A 22,248-nucleotide genomic window follows, 5' to 3' on the forward strand; every position below is an offset into this window, starting at 1 on the left:
CCTTTGAGAGGAGCAGGCACATATATGGTTCTGTGTCCCCTGAACCAATGTTCTAGCAGTCTCTCCTGTCCAGGGGCACTAGGGAGGCATGTCTGTGTGTGTGTGTGTGCGCGCATCGTGTGTGCGTGTGTGTGTCTACCATACCTGTGCATGTATGATTCAAGTGTAGGAAGCAAACGGTCTTACAGTCGGTGAAGAAGGAACACATGAGAGTGGGATTTATAAGTGCCTCTTCTGGGCTACCCCACTGATAGTCCTCTCAGGGGATACCCTCAACAAGGGCTGTGGGAATTTTTGTGTCTTTCAGGTCTGACTAAACTGAGGTGCAGAGTGACGTTACTTGCTCATAGTCACTTAGCTCGTAAGATTGTCCTCAGAGCCTGAATGCTTTCCACGCTGCCAGGACTCCCATCTCTCGCCACCCATGTCCATCTCTTCTACACAGAGCCAAACATCTTTTTTTCTAAAATCATTCCAATTCCTTAACATATACATTTAGGGTTAACTTGAAGCTGACACTAAGATTAAAAAACGTTCACTTGCTTGCTGGGTTTTCTTTTTTTTCTCACCAAACAGTAGAACTTGTTATTTCCCTAGCTTCTATTTTAAAAACAGCTTCAATATGAGTTTTCATAAGTTGTCATTTGATCCCAGAAGCAAGTCATTTGCAGGCTTATTTCGTTCCAAATTGTGGGGAAGCTGGCCTGGAAAGGCAGTAGTGTAACCTTTCTCTTTATCCCAAGTCATAGATCAGTTTAAATTAGCAAGAAAAATGTTTGCATGCAGCTTCGGCTGGTAAGTGAATAGGTAACAGGAGTGGAAATCTTTACTGGAGAAGAATAAAAGCCCATCCACTGGCTGTGTTTTTAATAAGATGACCGTCGTTTAAATGCCTGGATGGAGGAAGACAAACTATTCATGCCTCTCACAGAGCAAACACAGGGACAATTCAAATAGCTCCTCAATTTGGGGAATGAATACTAAAGCATTACTCTTAGATTTGAATAGCCAAGATGGTTGAAATTGAATCTCTCTTTGGGTTGTAGACGTTATAAATAAGTTTCATTTGGGGCATGAAGGGAATATGAATGGCCTTATTGAAATCAATGATTCTGAGTATGGAAAGGGTTCCCTGCCTCACTCGCTCTCACTCTCTCTCAAGAAGGTTTGCTTTGTAATAAAGGCCACAAAGGAATGTGGCCAAAAAACTGATTTTGATGGCACTTCCACATAGCCCGAAGAAGGAAAAAGACACACAAGCATCCATCAACTTACAGCTTCTTCTCTGTGCTCTTGAACTTATCACATACTCAGAAGATGCAGTGAGAACCCCTTCAGAGTGAAGGACCACAGTTCCAGAGATAGCAAGCAGTTGTCCCAGGCTTGATGATGTGGAGGACCAAAGGACAGGGGCAACTGCTGAAAAGTGCTTTGATTTTACCAACGACTGCCCCTTCAAAATGTGTGTTGATACATAAATACCATCTGTGATATGAGAGCATTCAAAGGTGTTTTCTTCCAAATGAAACACTAAAGACACCTCTGCTGGTTTCAGGAACAGCAGGGTTTCGCTTCATGGAGAGCTGGCTGGATGACTCGCGTTCTGTTAGGAGATGGTTTGCTGTGATAGGAGCCAAAACTCTGCCCAGTTTGACTCTGGTGTCTGGGATGTGAGCTGTGTGCCTCGCTCACTTCTGATCATATTGGCAACACGCATTCTCGAGCAGCTGTCAGGGTCTGTATCTCTCTGGCCCCACAACACCAGATCCCCCAAACCTGACCTCCTTGCCTGGACCATCACAAAGAATTCCCTCACCCCACACCAAACTGTCCTTTCCAGCCTTTCCAGGTTGTCTAGAGGCTCGACTGAGACCCTGTAACACATGTGCACACATGTGTGCACACACAAATACACATTCACACATATCAGGAGTCAGGCAAGACTGTGCTTCATAGAAAGCTTATGGGTCTACTTCAGATTGATTTCTTATTTGTGTGGGGATCTGGGTATGTGTTGACTCATTCATGCACAAAACATGTTCCTATTGCAAGCTGATGTGAGTGGTTGCTCTGTTGGGAAAGATTTTTCTTCACAAGCCCCCACCGTAGATAAGTCTCTGGGGCAACGGTAGCTCGTGCGCCTCCCAGACTAGTTAACTTCCTGAAAATCAGTTTAAACGATGTTGCTGCCTCTGAGCTTCCAAAAGCAGCTGTGGAAACCCACATGGCTCCTTCTGGAGTGGTGATTTCTGTCTACGACTTCCCAGGGCAGGGGCACTTAATCCCAAAAAACCGGTATCCAGGGCAGCTTGGCTTCAATGCCATGGATTTTAGACCAGATCAACCCACCTTGCCAAGAGTTAAAAGTCATAGTGAATCAGTATCATTCCAGAAAACTCTTTATGATAAAAATACTCCTCTGTCATTTCTGGAGGGGAAAAAAAAAAACCAAAAAACCCTTATGCAGTGATTCACCTTCCTTTTTATGCAACACATTTCCATTTGTGACGCCATAGGTCATGAGGCATTTCTTTGCAAGAAAAAGTTACAAACTCTTTTTCCACACCTCAGGAGCATACCCCATCTTCTTAATGCTAGTGAGGATTAGAAAATGAGGAGCCGATCCTTGGAGCATAAAGGTAGCATCATGCAATATCCTATCGAGATGGGCTGTCTCTCCCCTGCTGGGCACGTCCAGGGGACCTCTTCCCAGCAAACTCATAGGAGGAAGAGCATAGTGTACTTGTTAGACTTGGTGTGAAGCCAACCACCTTGGTCCCCACTCCACCTCAGCCACTTACTTGTTGAATGACCCTGGGCACATTATTTAACTTCTCTCCAGCTTGGCTTCCTCTTTTGTAAAACAGGAAAGATAATAATATCTGTCTCTTAGGCCTATTAAGTATACTGACTACCATGCTATTCGTAGAGCACAGAGAACATTGCCAGTCGCATCATTAGTTCTGTGTAGATATTAGTCAAATAAATTGTTTTCAGCTGTTCTTTTTTTTTTTTCTTTCTTGCAAACATCATATTTTCGGTAACTCAGTAGTAAGTTGTTGAATGATCTTTTCTCTATTTTCCTTTAAAAAAAAGCCTATTTGCTATATGCCAACTTTTTAGATCCCCGTGTACCTGTCTAGAACACAACATGAGAACTGTTCTTTTGGTGGTCTGGCCTTTAGTGGAGCAAAAGCTATCCTGAGGTTGTATGGACGTAGTTTATGTGTTTATGAAGTCCCCCCATCCATTGTACAATAAGAAGGAAATCGTGTGACATGGCACTTAATTCATTTCCTTCCGGAAGTCCTGTTCCATCTGGGATTCATAGCTTTCAGATGTTCAGCAGACTAAAAAAAAAAAAAAAAAAAAAAAAAAAAAAAAAATCCTGTTTTTAACATATTGATAAAAATCTGGAAAAGCAATTACTGTACTAATATTTTCGTCCTACAGAAACATCATTTGGCCACCATTTATACAGATGGCGATTAGAAGGTCTTGCCATGGCTGGCCTCTTCTGACATCATCAGATCTCTAGTTCACTGGCAGGCATTTGTTATTTGATCAAAGTTGTATAATGGACTATTTATGAAACATGTCTTAATCTTCTATTCTATCTTCATATCTGAACTCACTTGTAGAGTCCCACATTAAACGACATGGCATTTAAGTAGGAGTAATGGTAAATGGATCTACACTTACATGAAATTTAAAGGATTGCATGACAATTCTTTCTACTTTAAATTTGAACCTTTAAGTTCTTCATAATTTGGGGTGATTATTTCTGTTGTGGTAGGGATCCAAGGAGTCAATAAAATGACATTCTGAATAAGACAAAAGCACAGGATATAAAAGTATAAGGATAGTTTTTACTTTTAATTTCCTTCCACATTAGTGGCATTAATTTCCTGTCTTTCTCATGGTCTTTTTCCCCCCTTCTTTTTCATTCTGTTCTCAAATTCTTTTAACTTCTCAGATCTCTCATCTCTTATCTTTTATTCCCCCCAGATAGCTAGAGTGTTTTGTTTTGTTTTGTTCATTTTATTGCTTCTCCTCTCTTCCCCTAGGATGCTTTTCTTGTGTGCTTTTCTGATACTGTTTGATGCTCAGTACATCACAGGGTAGAAACTCAGCTGTGCTGACCCAGTGGCTGGGTATAATTTAGCACTGATCCTCTCTGCCTGGCGAATACCACTGCATCCAGCCAAGCTGCAAGATGGGATCCAGGAGAACATCCAAGTTGTTTTGCAGCCAGCATTCAGTAACCATTCTCTGCACCAGTGTTTTTTTCCATCTCCATTTCCAAGTTATCATCGCCATTTTGTCTTCTGCATGCCGGGTACTCCACTGATGGGGCTTGCACACGACATAAATCCTCCTACTTTTTACAGAGGCAATGGAAAGGGTTCCAAGAGTTGAGGCCACAGACATCTTCCTCCCTGCAGAGATACTGAAAACAGAATAGTTGAAACTGCAGGGTTAGAATACTAAAATGGAAGGAATCATAGGCATCAGTACCAAAGGTAACTAGGTTGAAGAAGTTCAATAGTGCACTATTAAATAGAGATCTAATTCAATCCAGCAGCATTTGAACACCTACAGAGTACCAGGAACTCTACTGGGTGCTGAAATTAACAAAATGAATAAGATGATTCTTTGCCCTCTAGGGCAGAAAGCAGATAGGTTAGGGTATATTTGATGAGCACACAACAAAAGTATGTACTTGGAACAGACACACAAGAGGACCTGACTCCCACCAGGGATGGGGACCGTTCAGGGACGCTGCCTGCAGGAGGGAGCCTCAGAACTGGGTTCTGAAGGGTCGAATAAACTAGGAGACCTAATAAAAGTCCAACACAGAAAGTGCAGGATTCAGAGCTATCGTATTTTGATTTTGTGTTTTGAAAGCATTACCCTGGAAAGTGTGAAAGAGAGTTGAGAGGTGCTGGGAGTAGAAAGCAGGAGGTGAGAAAGATCAGGAATTGAGAGTTCAAATAAGACTATGGCAAGAGCCTTGGACTAAGGCAGGGGCAGTGGGATGGAGCAGAAAAGACGGAATTGAGGATGTTTAGGGATGGAACTGATAGGGCTTCCTGACTGGTTAGGATGTGGGTGTGGCTTAAGATGTAGAAGCATCAGCACCATCCGGGGCTCCACCCTGTGGATCTTGGTCACACGTAACATAGCCAAGCTTCTACATCTATGAAAGAAAATGGGGGGCCTATCTAGACATACCACCTCCTAAGTCCTTTAAAAAAAAAAAATAAAGGAGTCTGGGGGAGGGGGACAGGAAAAGGGAATGGAATGTTTTACCACTTTAAAGACTGAATAATGTATGTGTCAGTATCCTGCACCCCAAATTTGATAAGGCTTCATCAGAAAGCACATTTTGCTTGATTTCATAATCTTTCAATTTCCAGAAATGCAAAAATATACCCAAGATATTAGAAGATGTCATTAGTGAAAACATTAGTTTCCTAACCCCTTAGCCACACAGAAGAAAAATTTATCAAAAACATGTTTTGGAAACTTGCTGTTAGAAGAGACCAGACGGGGACTCCGGGGTGGCTCAGTGGGTTAAAGCCTCTGCCTTCAGCTCAGGTCATGATCCCAGGATCCTGGGATTGAGCCCCGCATCTGGCTCTCTGCTCAGCAGGGAGTCTGCTTCCTCCTCTCTCTCTCTCTCTCTCTCTCTCTCTCTCTCTCTCTGCTTGCCTCTCTGCCTACTTGTGATCTCTGTCTGTCAAATAAATAAATAAACAAATCTTTAAAAAAAAAAAAAAAAAGAAGAGGCCAGACAGATTTTCTGAAAATAAGAAATAAATTCCTAATGTTACATGGATGGTACCTGAAACTCTGTGCTCTTTGCTATTCAAACTATACTCTTTTGCTCTCTTTGACAATATCATTTTCTCCCTGGAGACTGCAGCTGAAAAAGAAGACACTGGAAAAGGTATTAAATATGCAGCCAAAACTCTGAATAGATGCCCACAGAGACAATTATAATAACAGTCAATGGAATAACTAATGTTTGTTGAATATTTAGTATGTGCCAGACAGTATTAAGCATTTTATATAAATTAACTCACTTAATTTTCACATCAACACTGTGAGATAGGAACTTCTATTATAACCATTTTACAGATAAAGACCCTGAAAGTTAGGGCAGTTAAATAATTTGCCTAAGGACATGAGAGAAGCAACTGAGGAAGTCATGTTCAAATCCAGATTCATTGGATCCCACAACTCACTCTGTTAGCTACTGGACAATACCCACTTTTCTAAGCAGCTGAAGTCCCTTTAGAGCTTTCCTTTTGAAAATGAAAACTTAAAAGATCACTGTATTATCTCTTTCCCTGAGTTGGACATTCTTTAAATGTCCAACATTTAAATGTTAAACAGTATCCATGTACTTGATGTCAGATTATACAAAAGAATGTGACATTCATAGACTTCCTTTGGCATGATGTAATTGGTCATTATTTTTGTCATTCTTCTCCTTTTACCTGTTTCTTCTCCAATATAAGCTTGCAAAAAGGATGTTCCGATGCTAGGTCACTTAATTGTGACTCTCTGTGTTAGCCTGGATACTCACCATTTATGGACTTTGGCGCAATCATAGAACAATGGCTCCTGTTGATGGAGCACTTCCAATGTTCCAGGCATCTAGTGAAGCCCCTTACAACAACACAATAGGGAGTTCTGGAATTAGACCCATTATAGATGAGTAAACAAAGGAGTACCTAACTACAAAATCACATATCTAAGAAGAATTAAATTCTAGATTAGAATCCATATCCATTGACTCTAAAACTTATACCGTGCTGCAAGATCTCCATGTTCTGCATCCTGGTGAGGTGTCTTGATACCAGGTTCACTCTGATTTTGTGAAGATCAGAAGAATGCTATGCATTTGAAGGAAAGCCAATAGATGCCTTAAAACCATAATAATACCTACCATACGTTTAACGAATACTGTGTGTCAATTATGTGTTAAGGACCTGCAGTCCTCACCACACCCCTACAAGACACCTATTATTGTTCCCATTTTACAGAAGGGTAGGAACAGAGTATCAGAGAGGTTAGGTAACATGCCCAAGATCTCAGGGCTAATACCTGGCAGACCCAGTTGTCAAGTCAAGGTCTATAGGGCTCCAGACTACAAATGATACAGCTATTATGCTCTATCATCGACTGCTTTTCTCGATCCCTTTGGGGAGAAAAACATTCTCACAGAGTATTAGTACTTAAACTTATGTTAAGGTTGTTATTGAGATTTTGAATTATATAATTAAAAGGATACCCCTGAAAGCCCAGGAAATCTTTTTTAGCTGCACTGTTTTGGGTGGATTCTTCTGTCTAGGTTGCTCACTGTTTTTCCTCAAAAAATCCTTCCCTGGGGTGCCTGAGTGGATCAGTGGATTAAGCCTCTGCCTTCAGCTCAGGTCAAGATCTCGGGGTCCTGGGGTCAAGCCCTACATCGGGCTCTCTGCTCAGTGGGGAGCCTGCTTCCTCCCCTGACCCCTCTCTGCCTACTTGTGATCTCTCTCTCTCTGTCAAATAAATAAATAAAATCTTTAAAAAAAAAAATAATCCTTCTCTTCCCAGAAACCTTCTTTGCTCTGTTCTGTACTCTCTCTGGCCCCAACCTACCTCAAAAGGAAAAGAACAGAAAAGCCCATCCAATACCCGTTTTCTTCTTGCTTGATCACCCAGAGCATGTAAATTACAGTGAAATATGGCCTGAGTCAGCTCCTCACAGGACAGAAATCAGTAACCATTGATATTGCTAAGCAACACCACAGAGGAGCAAGGCTGCAAATTAGGTGACAAATTTATAAGAAGTCAGAGTATCTGGGGACTCACTTGGGCATTTCATTATGAACCATCTGGCTGATCCACACGATGACCACACATTATTGTTCGCTGTGTGCGGATGACAATTCGCACGTCATTCTACGGCCCCTCCCTCTGCAGTCCTAACTTCCCTCTCAGAACCTTCCACAGGATTTTTCACAGTCTAGATAGTTCCTTGCAAGATCATTGGGAAATGGTTACACCTAATGGGCAGCCTCCATTCCTTCCGAAAATAAGATTCGAAACAATGCAAAACCAAACCATTCCGTTGGTTTGTGTGAAAGCCGAGCCAGCTGGGCAGGAATACACCTAAGGAGGGAATTAGTCACGGGATCCTGGCAGCTCCATGGGCCTGACATGGGCTCCACCTTGGTAGTCCCAGAGGAGCCCGAGGTGAGAGATTCACTTGGTTCCTAAGCCTGAAATGAGCAGACAGTAGGACCCACACCAGGGAAGTAAATCTGTGCACTTCAAGAGAGACAAGGTAGTGAGCCTGAACCCTGGACCTTCTGGAGGATTACCTAGCAAGGACCCCTCCCAGTCCCAATTGCCAAGTTGGTCTCATTTATTCATTCATTCATCCAACTAATAGTTATAAGAAAGTTAGACCAAGCAACCTGATTTTAAACCAAAGATTATAATTTGATAAGCCAAATATGACCCAGGTGGTATTATTTGGTCTTTTTTTTTTTTTTTTCATAGAAAGAGAGAGCAGGAGTGGGGTGGGGGTGGAATCTCAAGCAGACCCCCTACTGAGCATAGACTGACACAAGCTCCATGTCACCACCCTGAGATCATGACCTGAGCCAATACCAAGAGTCAGGCACTTAACTGACTGAGCCACCCTGTGCCCCTTCAGATGGTGTTTTTTAATTTGGAATTCATTGCCAACATTTAAAAAGCAAGAGTTTTGGGGTGCCTGGGTGGCTCAGTGGGTTAAGCCTCTGCCTTCGGCTCAGGTCATGATCTCAGGGTCCTGGTATTGAGCCCCGCATTGGCTCTCTGCTCAGCAGGGAGCCTGCTTCCCCCTCTCTCTCTGCCTGCTGCTCTGCCTACGTGTGATCTCTGTCAAATAAATAAAGTCTTTTTTTTTTTAAAAAGAGTTTTCATATAAAAGTTCAGATATCTGGCTTCCCTTGAATTATCAGCAGGTCTGTCAACACTGTACCCACATTTCTTCGTGGAGCTGGGGGTGCGTAGCCACTGCCCGTTTTGGGGCAGGCACACTGTCCAGGTGTCCACAATTACACGTCTCCCTGTCCTTGTCTCCAGCCCACTCTGCCCACGGCCCTCCCTGGGGCTGGTGTTCATTCATTTTTTGTCCAAATGGTTTCCGTGCCCCCAGACAGTAGACTGGACGCTGGGGACCACTCTGGCTCCGGAAGTGGCCAGGGATGTAACACTGGTGTTTTGTTGGGAGCTGGGGCCCCAGAATGACATCAGCAGGTGGACATAAACAAGGAAGGACAGAGTGGGAGTGACAGAAATATCAGCAGTAATGAACCAGAATCCAGGTTTGCCAGGAGCCTAAAAAGGAAGAGCATGTCTTGAAGGGGCGAGATTCAGAGGGCATGAAAATCAGGTGATGAATTTCTGAGCGGTCTGTTGGGAAACCCTCCTCGAAACTCCATAGCTGATGGCAGACGACGCCCCAGCTCAGCCCTTTATTTTCATCTGCACGGTTCTTGCCTGGCGTCCAAAAGCCTGAGTAAGTGAGAGGTTTTCATCTTGCAGAGGAGAAAGAAGTACAGATTAGCCTGGAAAGGGAAGAGTCAGGTGTCAAAGAACTCCGCAGAGCAAAAGCCTCTCTGGTAACCCCTTGCATGTCACATCTACATAGGGTCACATATAGGGTACGGCTGTCCCTGGGCAAGTGTGTCTACATTAGGAACCTCTTAGGGAGGCTTAGCACGTGAACACCATCCCCCCCGACCCCCACCCCCCAGCAGAATGGTAACAGAAGCTCTGGCGGTGAATCAGTACTTTGAAAGCTTCTTCTAAGTGAGAATTTGAAGGTTAAAATATTCCTTTCCTTCTGACTTGAATAGGAAGTGAGGACTCGTGGTTGTTTCCTCGTTTAACCTCAGTCTCTCCAAGATGATTTTTCAGCTAAAAAAGTTACTTGCATTGGCATGAATTTGATATAAAAGAGTAATGACCAAAGAAAGCCCTTGAATGGGAAGTAATTCATTATGGTGGCTCGTGAGTCCTTTTTGAGGTGACGTGAAACCAAAAGCTTCACACTGGGCTGTATTGGAAGATACCTTTTAACTCAGAATTCGTGCTTATTGTGATGCAAGTTTTTCACATGAGGCAGAGGCAAGAGAGAAAAGGTGAGGCTAGATATGCTGTAAGAAACTTAAAAATTCTATAGATCTGCAAATATAAATGCTGTATTTATATTGGGGAGTGGGATGGGACATTACAAATACTAACTGGCAAGCCCCCCGCCCATTCACAACATTTCAATAAGAAAAATAAATTCACAAATTAAAAAAATTAAAAAAAAAAACACCTCTGCCTAAAACTGCAACACACTGTTCTGGAAGTTAGCCAGGGCAGCCTTTCACTAAACTGAAAGATTTTCTTTAGGCAGTTTTCCTTATGTTTAAGGGAAGAAGTCTCAGTGGGTGATTGCAGGGGTGGGGGGGTGGTGTTACTGACCTGCATGTGGCAAGTATAGACATTGACACTGGTGCCCACCCACAGAGATAATCAGAGTTTGAATAGGATGCAGCAACCTCCTGCTAGGCTGAGTTCATGTTCATGTTGGACCTTTGGCAGACAGTGAAGAGGGGTACGAGTTACTAAGGATGTCTGCGCTGTCCCCATGCAAAGTGCTTTCCATGCTCGTCCTCATCTGATCCTCCAACAACCCTCCTGAAAATAGGTATTTATTGTTCTTGTTCCCATTTTATCTTTTTAAAGATGTATTTATTTATTTAACAAATAGTGAGAAGTGGAGTGAGAAGACAGAACATGAGCAGGTGGGAGAGAGGGGGAGGGGGCAGAAGGAAAGGGAGAAAGAATCCTCAAGCAGACTCCCCACTGAGTGGGGCTCCTTCCCAGGACCCTGAGATCATGATCTGAGCCAAAATCAAGAGTCAGACACTCAATTGACTGGGCCACCCAGGTGGCCCGGTTCTTGTCCCCATTTTGACTGAGAAGAGATCAAGGCTCAGAGTGGACCACTCAGCTCATAAGTAGTAGAGCCACTACTTTGAATCAGCCGTCTTGTCCAACTCACTCAGAAACATTCTTAACCTTGATAATGACATCATGGTACCTACAGTCAAGAAGCTTCAGGCATCAGTGCGTGCCTTCCTGACTTCAGCTTCTAGGGAAGTTTAACAAACCACAACATCCTAAACTTCACTATCATTTGGGACCTGTGAATCAGTGCACTTGAAGAAACGTGAGGAGAATGTGGTAAGAAGAAAGCACTGTTCTGGGTTCTGCTGGAAGAGATCCAAGAGAAAGAGGGTCTCTGTCTCCAACATGTGGACAGCCTAGTTGGAGAGACAGGCTTGTGTGCAAAATTGGAAGGGAATGTGCCATGCCTAGGTCCCAAATGGAACACTGGTCTTTTTTAGATGGATGAAGGGTCACGTGCTATCCCAATGGTTGAGGTCCACGTTGTGACATTCCCCATAGATCTGAGAGTAGGAGAGGACTGATGAAGACATTTCTTTTCCATGCTGGCCCCGATGTGGCACAGTAGCCTTTATTGTTGAGCAACAAATATCTATTTAAAACCTCTTTAAGTAGGGTTGAATTTGCTTTAACAGACCTATGTAGAATACCCAATTCTCTAACTGCTCTGCTCCGTGTCCCATCGGTTCTCCTTTGAGCTTCTCCGTGGTGCTTACGGTAATGAAGCTGCCCCTTACTTATGGCTTAGTAGGTATTATTATTCATCTACTCTTTACTACAGCTTTATGGGATTGGTACAGTTATGCCCCTTGCAGCTAAGGGCAACAAGGCTTAGAGAGGTCAAGGAATTTGCTCATGGTCACACAACTAATAAGTGGCAGACCATGGATTCAAGCCTACACTCTGGTTTCAAAGCCCATGACCTTAACTTCCATTTGCTACTGAAAAATCATCCTTCCATGGGTTGATATAATCTACTATCTGCACACACCTTCTTGATAGGCCTTAATTTTTATGTCTTCCCCATTGAGTTCAAACTAATACCAATAATGAAGAAGCTCTTTGACTTGAAAAATAAACAAGTAATCATTTGTTTTCCTATCAGCTAACGCTTAAGTAATAAATACTCATTCTCACTGATTTCTCTCTTCTAGTTTTTGTTCTCATACAATGAACTCAACATTGGTGCTTCTACTGACTTTCTGTTTTATGTATCAGAATTTTGAGGTCCAAAAGGGAAGAAGTCCCTTTTCTCCTGCTCCTGTCTGGGGAGATTTGGTGGAAAGGGGGTTGAGAATACCAGAGGCCTCAAAAGTAGAGTGAGAGGGGTGCCTGGGTGGCTCAGTGGGTTAAGCTGCTGCCTTCGGCTCAGGTCGTGATCTCAGGGTCCTGGGATCGAGTCCCGCATCGGGCTCTCTGCTCAGCGGGGAGCCTGCTTCCTCCTCTCTCTCTCTGCCTGTCTCTCTGCCTACTTGTGATCTCTCTGTCAAATAAATAAATAAAATCTTTTAAAAAAAAATTGGAGTGAGAAAGTCAGTGTCGGAAGGAGAAATCTGTATCCATGCTATTCTGAAGACAGGAGATCAGGAGCCCAAAACACTAGCTCTTATCCATTGATTCCTTGACTGAAGATAAGACCCTTCCCTTGACTTGTCAATCATGAAGTATGGACAGGAATCAGGAGGCACCTTAAAGCAGGTCATTGTGTTACAAGACTTGGAAAGAAGTGGACAGAGGAATTGACAAAGGCTCTATCCATCCTAGAGATCTGGGAGTGTGGATGCCCGTAGCCTCAACTGTCTGAATAGCGTGGATGCAATTGTGGTCAGCATTACAAGCAACATTCACGATCACCCTGCAGGCTCAACTCCAACACCAGTCCCTGGGTTCTGGAATTTTTTCTGAGGCTGGGTGGCTTTCTTCAAGAAATATTATAGTGAAGAGACACCAGGTGGTACCCAGGGTGATAGTCACTGGTGACCCATCCCTCTCCTGGTCCTAGCTTTCTCTTGCTCAGTTGATATAATGGGTGTTGCTAGTTGGGACTAAGCAGCCCCCTCTTGAACTCCTTCACTTCCTCCCATCCCAAGGAAACTCAGCTTAGATGAGGCCCCACTGGAATCATAATCCAATGATATGGTACCTTGGTTAGTCTCTGTGGGGAGTGCACTGACTGAAGGCCATTTCCCCCTGCAGGTGAGTTTTCATTCATGCCACTCAGGCCCTCTCAGGCCACAGTGGCTGAGACCACCCTCCATGAGGCATCCATGGTCTGTGGGACACCAGCCAGCTGCGTGATGTGCTCTGGCGGACGTGTGCATGGTGTGTTCATGGTGTGTTCATCCTCGTCACCTATCATACCCCTCTTCCTGCACCCCTTGAGGCCCTGGTTCAGAAATGGGAGCCACCAGCTCTTGGAGATGCACCCCACTGACCCTAGGATGCTGCCCTGACCACCTGGGAGCATGGGAACCCTGCGCCCAGCATCTCACCATCCTGTCACGGTGTGTGTTAAAGACCATTCTAGAGGGGCGCCTGGGTGGCTCAGTGGGTTAAAGCCTCTGCCTTCGGCTCGGGTCATGATCTCAGGGTCCTGGGATCGAGTCCTGCATCAGGTTCTCTGCTCAGCCAGGAGCCTGCTTCCTCTTCTCTCTCTCTCTCTCTCTGCCTGCCTCTCTGCCTAATTGTGATCTCTGTCAAGAGAATAAATAAAATCTTTAAAAAAAGAAAACAAAAAGACAATTCTAGCGGGCTGGTTTCCTTGCCACTCTTCTCTGTCTTTGCTTCAGTGAGCAATGAGCGTGGTTGCCTTCACCTGCAAACATAACCTTCCCTTGCGCTCCTTCCTCCCTGTGCTTCCAGCTGCTACGTCACCTGTTGTTACTTGGCTTTTCACTACTCTTAATACCTCTCTTGCGCCACTTCAGCCTTATTTTTGGTATGTTCCATTCAGTTCTTATCCCTCTGTCCCATTCACCCAAGGAAGCAGCTAAGAAACAGTCTGGATGTTGCCACAGCAGCCACCAGTATGTGTGACCCTTGTCAGACGTGGACGGTTCGAATTTCGACTGCGTAAAAATAAAACAATTGAAGAATGTATTTGTATTTCTTTATACCTGATCTCCAAGAGAGAGGGGTAAAAAATATAAGCAGATGTTTGACAGTTTGTAATTGATCCATGAAAACAGGTGTGTGTCTATGGAGAAGGTGCGTCTAAAAAGACAGATCTAGAAGGATTGCTGTGGTCTATCTTTCCTGCACAGAAAATGGTTTTCACCCTACTCTGCAAACCCAGAGCCACCCACGCTCTGTTTTCTGAGCAAATAGTTGAGAATACCAGCTGCTTAGGCTGAGTAGGGGAAGAGCACAGGCTACAAAAAAATTAGTTGCCTGATATAATTCGTGAACTTGCTATAAGATTTCACATACGTGCACACATATGTGTGCGTACATACATTATGTGTAAAGCCACCATGTGTGGCTTTACATAATGTTTACATTATGTGTAAACACCATGTGTTTAATATTTATAAAGGTATTTAGATCATTTAAGAATTCCAAGCTTGTGCAATGTCTTATGTATAATAGACTACAGTTCTTAAAATACTCAGAAAAAAATTATATTCCACTGAAGGCAATCCCCAGAAGTCGTTAAAAAGACTTTCTTGTTATTTACATAAAATTCAATTTCTTATTGAAGTACTTGCACCTTTTGTCATGTATCTAACAAAACCAGAGTGGGCAGGTTTTTGCAGAAAGATAAGGATGAGGTGATTTTTTCTCCTTGAGGCATAATTTTGCATTGGGGTGTTAAAATAGCTTGAGCAAAATTTTAGTCGAAAGGGAAAAAATACATATATAATGTATGCACACACATTATATACATAACATATTTAGAATGTATACTATAAATATAAAAGAGAAGAATATTTATTATTGTCCTTAAAGCTAGATCCCTCATCTTGCACCCAAAACCCCTCAATTATTAGTTGGTTCCTATGTGGATTTTCACTGGCTTCCCGAGTTAATGAGCCAGGAAGGCATTCTACATAATCACAGGGGTATCTCTCGAGTCTAATTAGTTTCTTGAGGTTTATAGGAAGAGTGTTCTTATGATCAGGAAAAATATTTTTAACCCGCTCACCATGTCACTTGAAACAATCTGGAATTTTCAGATGAACAGGAATAAAAGTTTCTATTTTAGAATTGAAATAAGAAAACAGACATGGTGCATGCTGGCCCCTTCTCCTCCCCAACCCCAGCTAACTCAGCCCAACTGCGCTCTCTGCCTGTGGGGGTCCGCGACCTCGCAGCCCTTTGGCGATCCCTGCACTTGGAGGCGCTGCTGGTAGCCTCCCGCCCCGCCCCCACCCCGCCATCCGCCATCCGCCATCCACCGAGCAGCAGGCAACACCTCAGTCTGGGAGCCGTTGCTCTGTCACCTGCCCTGAGCCAGGGGGCTTCCCTCTTCCTTCCAGAGCACTCTGCACATTTTGCAGCTCTTCTCAGCAGGCTGTACTCGTGGTATTCACTGTTTTCTGTCTAAAATAGGAGCTAGCAATGAAAGGGAAGTTTAGCATTTTGGGTTTTGCATTTTGGGTTTTCCCAAGCAACCTCCTTAATCTCTCAAAAGTGGTTCTGTTGGAGAGGACCCGTGGAATGAAGTTTGGGGCCGGCCAGCTGCCTGGCCAGGGATGCCAGGCTGCAAGCCCCAGGGGGCCCAGACAGTGTCCTTGTTCTACCCTTTCACTTAAAGCATCACCTCTCTACAAATGACAGGGCCAGCCTCAATCCGGTATGAAGTCCTCTTGCCAAGCGCTCTGTTTCATCAGATGTTAAAATAACCGTGTCCTCTTCTGTCATGCGGGGCACATCCTACCCCCGGGAGAATAATATATTTTAAGTGATTTCTGAAAATGGGCCGTGAAAGCTGTCTGCCACATGGGCCCATGTTTGCACATCTCTATATAGTTACGATTGCGGAATTTGACAGTATAACTCTGAATCTGATTAATTAAGAATGTGTAAAAACAAAGTTCTTGCATTACAGCTCGTTCCTTATCTTTGTGTCTTTTACTGTGATGTTGTAGAACTTGGATCATATGGAAAACTAAAATATTATGACACAATGACTGAAGAAGGTAAGAATGATTTTAGAATTGTATGCATTGGCTTTTTTTTTTTTTTTCATTTGTGGTGTCTGGTGCTTGCCCATTTTGTTTTTTCATCTTCTTTTCCTCTTTGCATGACTTCAGTGACATTGTGTGATTTCTTATTCTTTCCACATTTTTGTCTAGTTTTTGCCATCGTGTTTATTTGGGATTGGAGACGTGCAATACCATGGGTAATCATGTTATTCCATTCAGATGATCCAAACCATCTCAATTGTGTAACACGCTCAGAGAAATGGTGTCAGCAACGTAAACACAAGCACACACCCACTGGGTCAGCATTGTTTCCCACACATGCTCACAACACCACACAGAAACACACCCAATCAACACTCTTTTAATAAGCCCTGCATTTCCGAGGGGGTGGGTATTCCCATCTATCCAAAGAAGTAAGTGAACCAAAGAAACTCCTCCACCCAAAACCAGCTGGAGACCTGTTTCCAATGCAGAGGACTGTGGGGTCCTGTCTTCAGCTCCCACAGCCCCTGTGCCCTTGTCCAAGTGCATTACTCTGAGAAGCCAGGGCCCCGGTTCTGGCCCATGGACCTGAATTTACTGGGGGTTCACACTCTGTGAGACCGAGCGTACCATTTCAACCATTTCCCCTGAGTTGTAAATGAAGCCTGGCAGAGATTTATTTTAAAATGAATTTACTAGTGAAATCCAGGCAGTATCCCACAGCACTGTCTTGACCCAGTGAAAATCACTTCTCTTGAAACAAGTTCACCATGGAACAGCGATTTGAAAATCCTACTTTCTTGTGAAGGCAGTTCTCCAATCGCCCCATTTCACCCTACACATACCTCCACCTTGTGAATAAGAAACAATATTTGGAAGTTATAAAAACATTTGGGGCTTCCATGTGATTTTTACACTAGATTCTGACAAGTAATCCAAAGGTAGCCTAGAAGGAGAATCAGCTAATTTTGTCTTTCAACATGAGAGAAACTCCCAAAGGCGTTGCATATCCTGTTTTCAGCTTCTAGTATTTCTAAATTGCCTTAGCTTGCCAAAGATCTCCTAGTTGCTTTGCTTCCAAGAAGTGAACATCTGACAAGCCTTGGTAAAAGAAAGCCCCTTCCTTCTCCGCCTCCCCCCGCGACTCTAGCTCCAGCACAACAACTAGGATATACTCTCCATTAACCACTGTGATGGTTTCTAAAGCAGCAGGCCATGATGGGGATCTCAGACTGGACCCTCTTATGGCCCAGGACCCTCCCAAGAACCTGGGGAACTGAGAGCCCCAGAGACGGAAAGCTACCGTGAGAATGAGCGTCCTACCACCAAGAGGCTAGAAAGAGCAATTCAGAACTTAAAGGCAGGTTCTTGTCCCAACTCTCATTTATTATTCCGTGTCTTCAGACCCCCTCCGAGTTTTATGGATGGTTGGTTGAGAAGCTAAAGCTTTGGGACTCACTGACTCTAGAGTTTGAAGGCATCTCTGGGCATCCAGCTAGTCCCCAGCCTCTGTTTTGTGGCTCAGGGTCAGGGGAAGGTGGGTCTGTTAGCTTCCTCCCAACCTGTCATGACTCCACGTTCTTTTCTGACTCCCTCCTGTCCTCTGCCTCCCACCTGTACCTTCCCATTGTCAGGGGGGCTTCTGCCTCCCTGTTGCCTTCAACACCCCATCTACCCCCGACTCTGCTCCTTTCCTGCCCCTCTCCACATCCATCTGAGCGAAGGTTGCCACTCTCCTTCTCAGCCCCTCTAAGCCAGACGGTTCAAGATCACACGAAGACGCACAAATGTCACTTGCAATCCGATGAGTCTATGTGGTAACAACTGGGCGTTCTAGGCAGGAACACAAAGTCAGAATCACGTCTGGAAGGAAGATCATGGCTGCCCCTTAGCAAGGCCAGGAAATTGTGTTTAGGAGTCCCCCGTGGGCACCCTGTCACATTTCTTATACTTCCCTCTCCTCTCCCTTCTTGCCTATCCCTATGTGTTCCGTTCCTAGCTGAACATTCATCCGTTGTAGAATAATAGCGAGTCACAGCGAAGGCAGCATTTTAAAATTTTAAATCATGGTTACTCGCAGAAAAGATACTTTGGAACTGGAAGTCTTCCCCTAGCCACATCAGTTCCCACCCTCCAGCAGCCGCCTCCATGACAGGCCAAGCCCGGTTTATTCCTAACTCTGGGATTCTGCCTAAAAGGCTCAAAGCCAGGCCACAGCCACATGTGACTTCTTCAAACCCTCGAGGGCCCCTCCCCTCCCACCGAAAGTCATGACTGGAGCCTCTTCCATCATACAACTGAAAGACGTGTCCTACAGATAAAGATGTTCAGGGCCATAACCGTGGGTTAGCTGGCTTTCAGGAAATCCCTGCTCCGTGTTAAGCATCTCTTTCCACTGTTTTCAAGATGCAACTAGCTCTTGAGCAGGGCTTTATTGTAATTGCCCAGACAACTCGTCAACCTTTTTCACCCTTTCCAGAAAATTCTCTGGATGGGATGTGAAGTCAGCTAATTTAAATAAAGCCCTGGTTTGGTTTGGTTTGGTTTGGTTTTTTCCTTTCCCCCTCAAGTGGAGCAAATGGATAGATGGATTCTCTAGGCCACCCTCTCTTAAGAGGAATTGAGTGATGATTTCTTCAATAGAATTGTCCTGCACATATTCAGCTCATGATTTTAAGCACCTGCTATCTGCAAGTTATTTTGCCAGGTGGACTAGGGAAATATGAGATTAAAAGCTGAGCAATTTGCCCCCACAGAACTTATAGACAGGGAGAGAAATAAAACACAGGAACCACTGAGTCACCAAGAAGGAAGTGGTGAGTCCCATAGGTATTTGGAAGAGGATCACAGGCTACACAGAAAGAGGAAGGATGGCCTTCAACCAGAGGGGAAGACTAGTAGAGAAAGTGAACTGGGCCCCAAGGACCAGTCAATATTGGGAAGGAGGAGTGGAAGTTCTGACCTCAAGGCTGAAAAAGGTATCAAAGAATGGGCGTACACCAGCCTTCACTGGGTGCCTCCCACCTGCCAGGGGCAGTGCTGCGGGCTTTATATATTGTATGTCATTTAATCCTTACAGTGACCACACAAGGTGGATTTTATTGAAGATAAGGAAGCCAAAGCCCAAAGATGTATTATATTAGATGAGGAAACTAAGACTCAGAAAAGCGAAGTATTTAGCTGTGGGACTAGGTGTGGTCCCGTCACTCTAGTGACTTGGAGCACCCTCTCTGATTGACATATATTGCTAGACTTGCTAGATTAGTAAGCCTTACTCCTCCCAAGGACTGTATTTCCTTCTATTTATTTAACAAGATATTTCCAGGGATATGAACAAATTACTCTAGAAGTGGTCTTTTGATGACCTCAGATCCCTCTACATGGGTGGCCATCCTCTTATCTTCTCATGCAGTAAGACTGCATATTCTTGGAAGGGTGATTTTTTATTTTTACTTAAAGCTAATAACCCATAGTTTGTTTCTCATCTGAAAATACCCAAATTACATACCATTCTCATTCTGGAATAGCCTCAATAAATGGAACTTGACTTCCTTACTAAAATTACTCTAAATGAAAATGTAGAAAGCTTGTTCAAAAGAAAACAAACTTATGTGACAGAACAGATGAACTGAAAAGAGAAAAGACCTTTCCACCAATCACATTATATAGAAATGAATTTTTACTCTTTGGAAATAAGCATTCATAGAGATGTATCGATGGGTAGGTAGACAGAAGTCCTGACTAATATTTTACAAAGAAGCAGTGTATGGGGAAATCTACCTGTAGTATACTGTCCTAAACTCATTGTCATCTACGAATACCCATTTCCATGAAAAAGAATTTCTCTATCATTTAAAAAGTCTTTGTTCATTTGCATAAGGAAAAAGATATTAAAAGTTGTTGCAATGTCAAGGGCAAAAATTACAGTGACCTTCTCCTTAATGAAATTAAGGGTACTGCTCATGGCAACCAAGAGGCCCTTTACCAAGCTGAGAAACTAATGTCTCACCTGAATCATGGGGTCCTAAATTAGGCATGCAGCTGAGTTTTGAAAGCCCCCATTATCTCAAAGAAACAAAAGCACCTTAAGGTCACATAGTCTAGCCAGTTATTTGATGTTCTTAATTGCAGTGAAATAATGCAGTTCGTTTTCAAGGAGAAATTGAATTTTGAAATGCCATTTAACAGTGTTTTCCACTGCCCAAGATGGAGCCTCTGAAAATGTAGTCCAGCCACAGGTCTTTGGTGTTTTCTCTGGCCTTCACATTATATTTTAATCCTTGCCTAAACGGATAAGACTGTGTTATATACACTCATATATCAGACTGGATAGGTTCAGCTATATATAGTAGAAAATCCAAATTAACAGTGGCTTTGGTCAGACGGATGTTAATTCCTCTCTCAAATATATGAGGTCCAGAGGCAGGCTGTGCCTGGCAGATAGGAAGCTCTACAATAATCCAAGCCTCAGGCTTCTTCCATCTTCTGCTCCGTAATCCTAACATATGACTTTCAACCTCAGGGCACCTCATGGTCCAAGATGGCTGCTGCTAGAGCTCCAGCCATTACACCTATATTCCAGGAAGGAGGAAGAGCCAACGTGATTTTCCCCAGCCGTTTTGTCTTCTTTTTAAGGAGACTCCCCTTTAGACCCTCCCAGTAAAACTGCCCACAACTCAGTTACATGCCTACCCCTGGTTTCAAGGAAGCCTGGAAATATTTTATTAAACCAGGTGATTTGATGTCCCAAATAATTTAGGTATTCTATCATTTAAAAGAGGAAAGGGAATTGATATCAGATAGGCAACATGCATTCTTTCCACAAAAAAAAAAAATATCATTTTTGTATATTTTATGGGGAGGATGGAGAACAGAGCAAGCTCTAGGAGCGTTGTTGAGAACTCATGTAAAATCTGAGATGCCTATGAGACATCCAAATGGAGATGTGGGGGAAGTAGTGGAAATGGAGTCTGGATCTTGGTAGAAAGGTCAAAGCTGTGGATGCAGATTTGGGAATCATACTATAGTTGTTCTTTACAGCCACAGAACTGGTAAGAATACCTAATTAATCAATAGGGAAGAGGAGATCAAGATTGATCCCGGGAACTCCAAAGTTTAGAGTCTGGGAAGAAGGGGGGACACCAGCAAAGAAGACTGGGTTGGGCAGAAACCCAGGAGAGAATTGCATCCCAGAATCCAAGGAATTCAAGAAGGCAATGAAAAGGTGATAGCCTAAGTGAATTGACCAATGAACTCAGAGAATTGTTGTAGCACAAAGGTGAGAGTGGGGAACACAAAATTAGATGCTTCAGATCGGGAGTTTGGAAGTGGGGTGGTTATTGCCAATGATGAAGTTTAGGGTTGAGCAGTAGGAGCAGAGGAATAAGGTGAGCTGAAGGGAAGAGAAGCTGGAGGTGACCAGGTGAGGAGCCAAGCGTTGCAGGGCTTACCGATAAATCACCAAGGCTGGTGACAGCAGCCATTGTGTAAGTCAATAGGGAATTGCACTCTGATGCTTCAGGAATGAGGGAGGGGGGATGAGGAAGTCAGCTGCAATGGAGGCGGCACTGGTGGCTTACGCTTCGAAGGAGGAAGGAGAAATGGTCTAGAAGTAGTGAGGAAGGAGGGTGGAATGTGGGGCATTTGGAGAGACAAGCAGCTGCCCCTTTCAAGGGCCATGACAGACCTTCAGGAAACAGCCAAATTTCATTTGAAAGAGAAAGGCAAAGAGTATTCAGAGCAGAGGTGAAGGACGTGGAAACAGGCTTACTGGTGGCAGAGGTGGGAGACTGAGTCAGGTCAGGCATTTTCACACAGAGATGAGGGGGGTCTGGATATTGTTAGACGCCCCAGAGGCTCTGCTGAGTTAAACGGGGCTGTGGGATGGAAGGGGAACAACTTACCAATGTGCTAGCAGTTCTAAGTTGGGATTGGCTCCTCGGACAGTTTGCAGTGATAAAGTAGGGTCTATCTTTCCAGGAGAAGGGAGGTCTGGGGGACCCCTTAAGTCTAGATGGGGATGAGAAAGGTTAAGGAAGAAGCCCTCCTCAATGCAGAGAGAGAGGGTTCCGCCCAGCACGGGAAGACTTTTCCTAAGGACAGGGCCAAC

The 22,248-nt window shown here is 43.9% G+C and overlaps 1 protein-coding gene across 4 annotated transcripts in view; it reads left to right on the forward strand.

Moving 5' to 3' along the window:
- The window catches only part of SLC24A2 (solute carrier family 24 member 2), a 247,518-nt gene that overhangs the window by 160,028 nt on the left and 65,242 nt on the right, over positions 1-22,248 (forward strand). For 2 of the 4 annotated variants that reach the window (XM_059143371.1, XM_059143370.1), the window contains one exon: positions 16,101-16,151. The exons of the other annotated variants lie outside the window; for them this stretch is intronic. In XM_059143371.1, coding sequence (XP_058999354.1) covers positions 16,101-16,151 — 51 coding nt within the window. The remainder of the gene's footprint in view (positions 1-16,100; positions 16,152-22,248) is intronic. 4 annotated transcript variants of the gene reach the window in all.

The sequence above is a fragment of the Mustela lutreola genome, chromosome 12, assembly GCF_030435805.1.
Source record: "Mustela lutreola isolate mMusLut2 chromosome 12, mMusLut2.pri, whole genome shotgun sequence".
NCBI classification, from domain to species: domain Eukaryota; kingdom Metazoa; phylum Chordata; class Mammalia; order Carnivora; family Mustelidae; genus Mustela; species Mustela lutreola.